This window comes from Triticum aestivum, unplaced genomic scaffold (genome assembly GCF_018294505.1).
Source record: "Triticum aestivum cultivar Chinese Spring unplaced genomic scaffold, IWGSC CS RefSeq v2.1 scaffold146147, whole genome shotgun sequence".
Lineage (NCBI taxonomy): Eukaryota > Viridiplantae > Streptophyta > Magnoliopsida > Poales > Poaceae > Triticum > Triticum aestivum.
The window spans coordinates 1-12,054 of NW_025227486.1; the positions used below are offsets into that span (position 1 = coordinate 1).

General features: G+C 46.5%; 2 protein-coding genes across 2 annotated transcripts; both read right to left on the bottom strand.

The window, feature by feature from the left end:
* Positions 1 to 4,806: 4,806 nt before the first annotated feature.
* Positions 4,807 to 6,885, bottom strand: LOC123172746 (uncharacterized). Its single transcript, XM_044589675.1, has one exon. The coding sequence runs from the start codon at positions 6,487 to 6,489 to the stop codon at positions 4,918 to 4,920; it is 1,572 nt and encodes a 523-aa protein (XP_044445610.1). The 5' UTR covers positions 6,490 to 6,885; the 3' UTR covers positions 4,807 to 4,917.
* A 3,597-nt stretch (positions 6,886 to 10,482) lies between these two features.
* On the bottom strand, positions 10,483 to 11,893 carry LOC123172748 (BTB/POZ and MATH domain-containing protein 2-like). The gene has a single exon (XM_044589676.1). It carries the CDS (start codon positions 11,815 to 11,817, stop codon positions 10,684 to 10,686), a length of 1,134 nt encoding a protein of 377 aa, XP_044445611.1. The 5' UTR covers positions 11,818 to 11,893; the 3' UTR covers positions 10,483 to 10,683.
* Positions 11,894 to 12,054: the final 161 nt, after the last annotated feature.

A 12,054-nucleotide genomic window follows, 5' to 3' on the forward strand; every position in this document is an offset into this window, starting at 1 on the left:
GGGGGAGTGCGACTGGTGCCACGACGACCAAGGTATCTGCAACAGGTTCATTGTGCTGGACGAAGATCGTCGCTTCAGCATTAAGCTCGAGGAGACCTTCGATGTTCATACGGTACGCAACCGACGATAATAGTTTTTTTCGTAATTACTCATGACTTCAACTATTTTAATCATGACAATATTTTTCATCTTTTCCAATTCGACTAGCTTATCCCATGCTTTGCAAGATGCTATGTCTTGGAGAGGATGGGTTTTGAAGACCATGAAAGTTTCGAAACCAAAAAAATTATCCTAAGTACCCATCATGGTGTGGATTTTCAAGTAAAGTTGTACAATGCTCAGAGTGTAACCCATTTTGGTTGCAAAAATTGGAAAGCACTTTGCAAGATGTATGGTTTTGATGAGGGTATGCTTGTTACCATGGATCTTGGTGATCCTACAATCGAGCAAGAGAGACCTACGATTTTCGTCCTTGTGGATACACCTGCAATTCTTCCCCCATGTGAGCTTAACATAGTTATTAAGTAATTTATATTGTTTATTTCAAAATAGTTGACAACTTATTCTCCATTGACAGCTTATTTTCATTCTTCAAAGAATGTGCGGAAGATGGTAGACAGAACCTACTACACCGAAGGCTCCGAACTAACTTATCAGGAGAAAAATCATCTGGTCGCATTTTGTACTGATCTTGAGAATCACAATGTCTACAATCGAACTCCTCAACATTATGGTCAATACGTGCCACTAGTGCACATGTTGAACTACGGTAACTACCATGGAGATACCCTGATAAGATTTTTGTACTATTACAACATCCGTGCATCTTTTTACACACTTCTAAAACTAGTACATCATATCATTGCTAACTACGAAGTTATTACTATGTTTTTCAACAGATAATCCCGAATGATTGTGTGCCTCATCTGATGTATACACACGGTAGCCTTCATGTTTTACATACAACCAGGTCGTCCTACGAATCTCAACTGTCCATATCGGGTTTCTAAAATAAGTGGAGACATGAGAATCAAAGAATGGAAAAAATGTATGGATAGTCGTAAGGAGCTTCTTGGAAGCAACATTCAGCGAAGGACAAAATTGGAGACAGGATGATCGCCATTCTTCATAATGGAGAGTCAGGGTCTATATTGTTTTATGCTATTTTACCTTAAGGGTGTTTAGGTCCTACCTGATACTGATGATCATGTGTTAAGAACAATTATGTAGGGTTGGGTGCGATGACTATGAGGATGATGATCGTATGACTTTTTATTAATAACGAGTAGAAGTTGTATGATGATGCATGATTAGTAGGACGAGTACTTGTTATTATATATGCTGATGTATGCGAGCATGCATGAGTTATTATATCAGCGGGTAAAATGGACATATATAGCAGCAGCGTTGGTAAACCAAGGATGAAGATATAAGAGAGAATACTTCTCTCTATTAGCTAGCTAATATAACAACCTAAAATTAACCCCCAAAACCCCTAAAGCAGCCAATTTTTTAAAAAAACATGGACTTTTGGTCCCGGTTGGTGCCACCAACCGGGACCAAAGGCCCCCTGACTGGGCTCGGCGCAGAGCCACGTGGAGGCACATTAGTCCCGGTTCTAGTTTGAATCGGGACTAATGGGTGGAGGTATTAGTAACGGCCCATTAGTCCCGGTTCATGAACCGGGACTAAAGGCCCTCACGAACCGGGACTATTAGGTGTTTTTCTACTAGTGTCATAATTATTATGTTAGTTTTATTGATGCTTATAGTCGGTTTACTTGGCTTTATCTTATCAAGCATAAATCTGATGTGTTTGATGTGTTCCTACAATTTCAAGCTCACACTGAGCGTCTTCTTAAGCATAAGATCATTCATGTTCAGTCAGATTGGGGGGGGGTGAATACCACAACCTCAATTCCTTTTTTAATAAGCTTGGGATTTCACATCGCGTGTCTTGTCCTCATACACATCAGCAGAATGGCACGGCTGAACGTAAACATCGTCACATTGTGAAACCGGTCTCACTTTACTTGCTCATGCATCGGCACCTTTTCTGTTTTGGAGTGATGCATTTTCCACTGCGTGTTTTCTCATAAATAGGCTTCCTACACGACTCCTTGGGATGAAAACACCACTTGAACTGTTGCTTAATGAGGTTCCAGATTATACTTTTCTCAAAGTTTTTGGTTGTGCATGCTGGCCTCATCTTCGTCCTTATAATAAGCGTAAGCTCGAGTTTCGGTCAAAACTTTGTGTTTTTCTTGGGTACTGCCTGGACCGGGCTCTTCAGCGCCGGCTCTACCCGTGCCGGCCTCTTCTGAGGCTGGGCCAGTCTCGCCTGGGTCGGCCTTGCCTGGGCTGGTCTCCCTTGCGCCGGCCTCCCCTGAGCCGGTGATCTCACCTGGGCCTGCTTCTCCCGAGCCGGCGACCTCGCCTGGGCCGGGCTGTCGCGCCTTGGTTGGCCTCGAGCCGACTGGTTCGCCCACCCAGTCGATTGTATCGCTTGGATCTGCCTCGCCTGGGTCGGCCTCGTCCTCGCCTATCGCCACTACGTCGTCACCGGCTGCTTCGCCGGATATTTCTTCATCGCCGGTGCCGTCGCCACTTGCTGCACCACCTGCGGCTGTTTCTCTTCGACCACATACTCGCAGTCGATCCGGTATTGTGTGTCCCAAGCAACGCAAAGATGGGACGGTGGCCTGGCTTGCGGCATGTGTTGCTCATGTTAAGGAAGATCCTTTGGCTGAGCCGCGTCACTTTCAGGTTGCTCTCGGGATTCCTCATTGGCGCCAAGCTATGGAGCAAGAGTATCAGGCATTGTTGACAAATAGTACTTGGCAGCTTGTTCCCCCGGTCTCTGGTGTCAATATTATTGATTCCAAGTGGGTCTTCAAAGTTAAGAAGCATGCCGATGGTTCTATTGAACACTATAAGGCACGGTTAGTGGCGAAAGGGTTCAAGCAAAGGTATGGTCTTGACTACGAGGATACGTTCAGTCTGGTGATCAAAACAACGACTATACGGCTTCTGTTGTCCTTGGCTGTTACTCGGGGCTGGTTTCTTCGTCAGCTGGATGTTCAGAATGCTTTTCCTCATGGTGTTCTGGATGAGGAGGTTTACATGCGTCAGCCCCCGGGGTTCATTGATCCTGCTCGCCCTCATCATCTGTGTCGCCTGGTCAAGGCGCTCTATGGGCTGAAGCAGGCTCCTCGTGCTTGGCATGCCAGATTGGGCTCTGTTCTTCGGTCACTTGGTTTTGTTCCCTCTACTGCTGACACCTCGCTCTTCCTTCTGCATCGGCCTTAGGCGACGATGTATCTTATGGTATACGTTGATGACATTATCCTCATTAGCTCTTCGGATGCTGCTGCTGATCCTGCTATCTTCCTTGAGTGGTGACTTTGCGGTGAAGGATTTAGGAACGTTGCATTACTTCCTTGGCCTCGAAGTTTCACATTCTTCTGTTGGCTTGACACTCACGCAGCATAAGTATTCGATGGACCTGTTGCGACGGGCAGGTATGCTGAAATGCAAACATGCTATGACTCCTATGTCTGCTACTGACCGTCTGTCTGCTTTTGATGGAGATCCTCTCACCTCTGATGATGCCACTGAGTATCGAAGCGTTGTTGGTGGCCTGCAGTACTTAACTATCACTCGGCCATATATCTCATATGCAGTCAATCGTGTCTGCCAATTTCTTCATGCTCCTCGGACTTCTCATTGGACAGCGGTGAAGCGCATTCTTCGCTATGTTTGCTTTACTGCCTCATGTGGTCTACTTCTTCAGCCAGCACCGTCTCCTATGCTTTCTGCTTTTTCTGATGCAAACTGGGCTGGTAATCCAGATGACAGGCGATCCACGGGGGGACATGCTATCTTCTTTGGTCCTAACTTGATCGCCTGGGCTGCTCGCAAACAAGCTACAGTGTCCAGGAGTAGCACTGAAGCTGAATACAAAGTAGTTGCAAATGCTACAGCTGAGATCATATGGGTACAATCCTTATTGAGAGAGTTGGGAGTTTCTCAAACTCAGCCGCCTGTTCTTTGATGTGACAACATTGGAGCTACATATCTCTCATCTAATCCAGTGTTTCATGCTCGGACAAAACACATTGAAGTTGACTATCACTTTGTACGGGAACGTGTTGCACAGAAGCTACTCCACATCAAGTTCATCTCCTCCAAAGATCAACTTGCTGACATCTTCACGAAGCCTCTTCCACAACCTCAGTTTGTAGGCTGCAGGCGCAATCTTAACATACTTTGTACTTCAGGGCATAGTTAAGATTGAGGAAGGGTATTAGACCGTATTTACATATAGCTTCTGTATATGTCTTGTATATTATATCGTACACCTTGGTGTACCCCTTATATCTTACAAAGACCTGGATACAGACTCCTACACGTGCACCTAATCAGGCCATGATGCCATGATCAGCATGAGCTGACTTGACTTCCAAGAAAGAGAAACAGACCAAGCCTAAATTGAGAATTAAAATAAAACAATAGTTGGGTTAATTAACAACTTTTTTTTTGCTATGGGTTAATTAACAACTTAACATAGGCATGGGCATATGAATATGAAGAGCGGCACGTATAAATCTGACACCAAATACATCCGAAGAAGATGAATGTATACTCTGAAAGAGGTGTATTTTTTTAATGCACTCTGAAAGAAGTGTAAGTAACGGCAATCGTCCTGAGTCCTGACACAACATAAGGAACATAGTGGAGTGGCCACAACAGCCCGTGAACACATGACACTGATTGCCGACTTAGAATGAGCTGAGTGTCTCGCTTTGTAGTTGGCTTTCATAGAGTGATGTAAATAATACACCACATTGAGTATCACATAACCACTACGACTGATGGCTTTCATAGTAGCTATCAGACGACGGTGGATACAATATTGTCACCCTCTTATATAGGTTTGGAACTTGGAGATAAGCTCCTTGAGAACAGAGGGGCTGCAGGTCCTGATTATTTTCTCCAATCCACCAGCCGTGAAAACTGTGTGCAAACTTGTGTGAGTTTCGATGAAGTCCAAGCAAGCCGCCTTCAACCAGGGGCAGCGTCTCCGCTCAGCCACGACAATAATGTCTGCCACCGTGTCTTCGCGGATCGTATTGCCCAACTTCTCTTCACAGATTGACTTCAACCATTGGAGATCATATCGTTCCGCGGCTTCAAGGAGCTGCAGCAGCCAGTCTTGTTCCGTTTCATCCTCTTTTGTATCATCTGTCTTGTCCGCAATCTCAAATTTGGGAATTTCTTCAGTGTAGATGAAAGTAAGCAAGGCCCTGAAGACGTTTGCTTTCATGTCATCTATCTTGACGACACTTGATGCCGTAGTGTCGTCATTGATGGCGCCAATGAGCTGTGCCTTGAAGACCGTCGATCGGGCTGCAAGCACGGACTGGTGCGCAGAGAACTTGTCGCCACCAACCTCAAAGGTAATATCAGCACTCTCCTTGCTCAGGAGGAGATCACCAAGGGTTTCAACACCAAGCTTCCCCTTAACGGCCCTCAGTTTCTTAGCACACACACCATTAGCACAAGAGCAGTCGTCGCTTGCCTGTCCAGCTACCACTGTGCGGCTCCTCTTTTGGCGTCCAGAAGACTTATCAACCAAACGCTTGATTTTCTGAAGCAACTCCTTTATCCATCCAGGGTAAAGCTTAAGGATACGAAGGCATTCATTTATTAGACAAAACATGTCATAATCAACTTGTTCTCGTGCATCATCTGCTGCAGTATCTGCAGCCTCTATCTTCTGCACCACATCAACGGGCAACCGCTTGATGGAGGGATGCCATTCTATCACCGCGATAGGGGTCAGAATCTTCGCCATAACTTCTGCATAGAGCTTGTCATCCTCGATAATTCGACCGATATCCGGAACCAGCTTGTCACATGTCTCACGCACCGTCTTGGCTGCATGCTTTAATATTGCATCGCATCGATCCAATGAACCAACATACGCTATGAAGTTTTTATCAATTGCTTCTGCAGAAATACTGATTCCAAATCTATTCACGCAATCTTTAAACCCTTGGCATAACGGGAGAAGGTACTCACGAGTGCTGTTGTGTGTTTCTTTACGCACAAAATACGGCATCATATTCCTCAACCCCCACATCAGTTCGTGGATAACGTCCTTGTCGTCGTAGCAATCGACTCCCAGATTGGACTTGATGATAGCAGCCCTGAGATTTTCATCCTCGACAACCAGCTGTGGTATGTGTTTGCAGTGCCTCCTGATTGAATAAGCGAGCCTCTCCCCAGGACCATCGACGCCCATCACAGCAGACTTGTCATCAACCTTGATGTACTCGAGGAATAAGATAATTTCCGTGGCAACGTTATCCATGATAAACCACGTCCAGAGCTTCTGCGGCCCGGAACATATCCTACCATTAACACTGAATAAAGCGAAACCTGTGGGAGTGTCCAGTAGTGCCACCGCAGCTTGACCCAGTCTCATCTCTGGTCCTCTTCTCTTCGAGTAGTGTAGGGCAGTCAAACTAGTTCCTCCGGCGGCGGCGGACGTCTTAGGCGTGAAAGATGAACACGGATCGACGCGGATCTGGAGCACTGGTTTCCAGCTGCGCGATCAAGGCAGATGGGCGTGCTCACCCTCGCCCAGTCGCCATCGCGGTCTTACCCGTCTCCTTGGACGGGACCGTTAGGGTTTGGGGCGGCTTGCGGCAATGTCGTGGACTCTTTGGACGACTAGGAATAAGATGGTGATTGAGAAGGTTTTCCCGAAGAAGGCTTCTGACTCCTTCAAATTCATTGCTTTCTTGCAGCACTAGCACCCGCTCTCGAGGCAGCGTGATCGTGATCGTCTTGGCTTGATGATGGATGCGCTTTTGGCCTCGGCGCGTCGGCTGTCGTCCTCGTAGGGCCGCTCGGCGGTAGCCACTAGGTGGCTTTTTCTTTATATTTCTCTTATGCTTTCTTGGGCTTATTTGTGCTGTGGCCCCAGCCATTTCCTGTTGGTTGCTGTTCAAACTTGGATCGTGTGAACCGTTGCTTTATTTATAAAGCGGGGCGAAAGCCTATTTCGAGGAGGGTTTGGGGCGGCCGGATGCCTGGTTGTGCTATGTTTCACTTAATTTCGGTAAAGCTATTCAGCGAACGTTCGCTGGGGGCGGCATTCGCGAACGCTTTTCATGGCATTTTATGTTTTACGGGAACATGGCAATTCCTTCACGCGAACACGGCAAATTTCACATCAAAATCCCTTTGTTTGCAAACTTTGTCATGTGTTTCAAAGAAATTGTCATGTGTGTTAGAAGAAGCTGCCATAAAAACGTTCACAAATGCCATGCTCTCAGGGAATGTTCACTGGCTATCATGGTCCAATTAATTATGGATGTAACACTCATTACTGTTTATAAGCACGTCATTTGTCAAATTAAAAAAAAGGATGGACACAACTATAATTATTATATTTTCCATTCAAAGTTATATAAATGAAGGGATCAATTTAAAGGAGAAATTTATATTTGTGAAAATGTTCTGTACATTTGTATATAACCTTCAAAAAACTATGGAAAATTACCACTATTATCTTATATTTGTTGGATTTAATTGTAAGCTTATATACACTTGAAGTTTAATAAATTAAGGATATATTTAAATGAGGGATTTATAATTGTAGTTTGAAGGGGATAAAAGGAAAGGCTAGGTACATTTCAAAAACAAAGGGAGGCTGAATATTATCATCCCATGAATATTTGTTCTTTGTTTCATTCGTTTCTTCGCACTACTTTTGACTCTCATCATCATTAGTTAGCCACTGTTAGATGCGGCTAACTCGGAAATCCATTTCGGCTCCTGGGAAGACTGCTCATGCGTGCAAAAATAACTTCGGAAATGTAAAAAAACACAATTTTTTTTTATGTATTCATAGTCACTTCCAAATGCCACATGCAAGTTTTAGGGAAAAAAGTTAATATTTTGGCTTGTGCAAAATTGAACATCAAATGTCACCCCAAAATGTCACCCAATTTTTTGTTTTTTTCGCCGACGAAAAACTACTGCTCTGTTTCACATGAAATTTGTCAAGCATGCTTACGACACTAACACAAACATCCCAAAAATAATTAGATTTTTGAACACGGTATAGACGCAAGCGCTCATACATACGCACATACACTCACCCCTATGAACGCACACACGCACACCCTACCCCTATGAGCACCTCTGAGAGATTGAGCCGGCATATCATCTTGAGATTTACGAAGTCACTGTAGGTGCCTCGTCGTCGACGGAAACGTCTCCTCCCACTGAAAGCGCATCGCCGAAAATCCTGAAATAAATCCAGCAATAATGCGAGTACCAGGACTTGAACCCTGATGGGTTGGGGATACCACTGTCCCTCTAACCCTGGTGTGTTAAAAAAATCAGATTTTTCTGAGTTTTGTAATAAAAAAAATTCGAGTTACTGTTCACCCAGGAGCAAATGCTCTCGGGAGCCAAAACGCCTGCCTGGATAACTCTTGTTCTAACTTCAGGAAGCTATATCACAAGAGACTCATCACCATTGCTTAGAGCAGCTATAGCAGACTCATATCCTGTAATTCCAAGACATATTCGTTATCCCCCAAAATCCTATATTTAAAATAATAATAATTCTAGCATATTCCCTAGACTTAGTTCTCCGATAAAATTGCCAATTGATCCAAGTGTTTTCTCAAACAATTGAAACGTCATCACATATCAAAACAAACATAAACAATTCAAATGCATCACATCAGTATTTAACTCCGTCAAATGGGCCTGTCGCCGCCATCGTAGGCGAGCGTCAAGGAGGAGCCGCCGTTCCCACCACCACACCACATGAAGCGTGGGCCGGTGTCCCCGCACCGGCGGGTCAAGGACGAGTTGGTGTCACCCTGCCCTAGCGCAACCATGTCATCCAGATGTCAAGGACAAGCCCACGTCGCCCCCGCCCAACCGAGGCAACCAGATCGGCGGACGCCGGGTCAAGGACGATATGACGCCCCGCCCCCTAGCATAGCCGGTACACCGTCACGACGGGCCTGCCTTGCCACCCCGCCGTCCCTGCCGCACCTCCCGCAACCAAGAAGACGTGGAGCCGCATCCTCCACTACCTCCAAGGTGGTAGCAGCGGTGGTCCATGGGGCTCCAGGGTCGTCGTCTCCTACGAGGAGCACATGGCGAGGTAGCTGGCGCGGTACGCCCGTCGCAATGCCCGCCGCAGATCCGTATTTGCCAAAACAGACATGACGACGGATTGGGTCCTCAACGACCTCAACCTCTCCGCCCAGTGAGCCCTCGACCGCTCTGTCACCACCACAGAGACGGCCGCCATGTGCCACCGCCGCTTTGACGGCGAGCTAGCCATGATAGGCGAGGAGGGTCGCTTGGCGACTGCCCCGCCAACGCCAGCCGCGGCAAGGCCACAGCCAAGGCTCCACCGGCGACGTCAGCAGTTGCCAGGGCGGCCCTCCACACCGTGCAATAGGAGTCAGGGCGGCTCCTCCGCGAGCGGCAGGCATCCACCGGACAAGGCTGCTGCAGTCCTCCAACGTCGTTCCACCGCTGGAGGGATGACGATGATGACGATGGCATGGACGCCAGTGCAACAGGGCAGGGCGGCCACGCCTACAAGGTGGTCGTCCATTATGGGTTTTAGAGTTTTTTTTTTCTAGTTTTTTAGTTAAACGGTTGAAATATTGACCTTTTCATGTTAATTATGACCGAACTTGAATGGAATCCACCGTGTTTTCATGAATTTCATCCGTTTAGTTCAAATAGTTGTTGAAATGTATGCGGGCAGCGTTAAACGGCCGTCTCGGGCAAATGTGTCCACGGGTTGGTTCCCCTGTCCGCTGACGGATGCGGGTGAAATTTGCGGGTCAGCGTTGGAGATGTCCTAAAGGCGCACGTAGTGTCTCACAAGTAGTTTAAGGCAGGAAATAAGTGCCAGCGAGCTAGGCTGTAGCTATAGAAGAATATGTTTTTGTCGTCAATCCTGAATTACTGATGATGCCCTCTGTAAAATTAATAGACATTATATACTCATGTAAACCAGCATGCGAGCTGTATATTGATTCCTCCGTATTAGCCACCTGACCGTCTGCGGATATTACGTGTATTGAGCATTTGTGCCATGTACAGTGTACATGGATTGCATGGTCATGTACTGCTAGGATGAAGCTAATTGAGTTTAGTCATGACTATTTTCATGAAAACAATCCAAAACCAAAAACAGTGTATGTACATATGATGTCGACAATCATATCTGGAATGAAATGTGTGTTGGTGCTTTGGTTGTCCACGAGATTTGTCTAGGATTTTCGTATCATCAATTCATCATGCATCCTCAGATCGGAGAAGTGAGCATATGTGCTAGCAAATATGGACGGGTCGGAAGCAGGTTATTCATGGATGCACCCAACACAAAAATTTATAGCTCCACATGTCAACCCGAAGCCATGCGTGATCAAATGAAAGCAAGATAAGCACATAGAAAATATATTAGCTTGTTGCATTCCAATATTCAGACAAATTTAGAACAGTAGTGCTAGTAGACTAGTAGTAGCTATTGGTTGATCAACACAATACTATGCATGGCCATCTTTTACATCAGTGAATATTAACCTAATTAGAAGAGAAATATATATACAAATTACAAAGAATCGTTTTAGAGTTTCAGCAAACCGAACTTGGAGAGCAGCCGCTTGAGAAGGGAGGGACTACGGGTCCCGGTTATCTGCCCCAGGCCACCAGCCGCGAAAGCTGCGTGTAAACTTGGGTCGGCTTTGATGAACTCCAAGCAGGCCTTCTTCAACCCACAGCACTGTCTCTGCTCAGCCACGACAATGATGTCTGCCACAGTTTTTGCGCATATGAAACCGGCCAACTTCTCTTCACAGATCGATTTGAGCCTCTGGAGATCATATCTTTCCGCAGCTTCGAGGAACTGCAGCAGCCGAGTTGCATATATAACTTCATCATCGTCATCGTCTGCTTCCATGTCAACAAATTCGGGCACTGCATCAGTGTAGATGAAAGTAAGCAAGCCCGCGAAGACGTCGGCTTTGATGTCGCTTATCTTGACGACACTCGATTTATCCTTGGCACCAGAGAGCTGTGCCTTGAAGACGGCGGATCGGGCTGCAAGCACGCACCGGTGTGCAGCAAACTTGTCGCCGCCAACCTCAAACGTAATGTCAGCACCCTCCTTGCTCAGGAGGAGATCGCCAAAATGGCTCTGCAAGTCGGACGGTGGTGACAGTTCATTGAACGGAAGAGCGTTGGTGCCGGCGCCCTGCTCCTCGGTATCCCCATCCGACATCAGGACAACAAGGTCGCACCGGAGGACGAAGCCGTCGTTCTTGAGATGTTTTGATCTTTCAAAAACCTCCCTTTTCATGAATCTAAACTGGCCATGAACATCACATTGTTTGTAGAAGCAAACTGGTTCACTTTGGCGTATGTGCTTTGGCACCCGCAACTCAGGCTGGTCGATGAAACTTAAGACATACTGAACCTTCACGCTCTGCTTGATGTCCTCGTCAAGGACAAGCAAAACCGATATAAATTCTTCATCTTCCGAGTTATCGCCATTAGGGCTGTAGTCGATGGTCCAGCGACGGCCTCCAACAATGAAAGGACGAGACCCGATCCACTTGCCGTTGGGAGTTGTCTCTTTAGTGCGCGAGTAGCCTTCGACAACTAGCAAGTGATACCCGCTGTCGGCGCCGGAGTCGACGGCCGACTTGGTGGAGGCGCACAGCATGCCGTTGGCGACGAGAGATGCGCCAGCGAAAGCCATGCCCGACAAAACTCGAATAGTAGATGCCCGCGACAAACTTTGGCCGTCTACTTCTTTAGTTTTATCATCAACCAAAAATCAGATTCACGGTACAATCTCACGCCATAGTGCAGGTATATATACACGCACGGTCGCACGAACACGTAACGGAAACAGATTAGGACCCGATCAATTACAAAACCACACGGACTACCTTCTTTTTTTGACATCCCGAACACGGACTAGTTTTTTTTTTTT

Excerpts from the sequence above, each read along its gene's own strand:
- LOC123172746 (XM_044589675.1), bottom strand. The coding sequence starts at position 6,489 with ATGAGACTGGGTCAAGCTGCGGTGGCACTACTGGACACTCCCACAGGT.
- LOC123172748 (XM_044589676.1), bottom strand. The coding sequence starts at position 11,817 with ATGGCTTTCGCTGGCGCATCTCTCGTCGCCAACGGCATGCTGTGCGCC.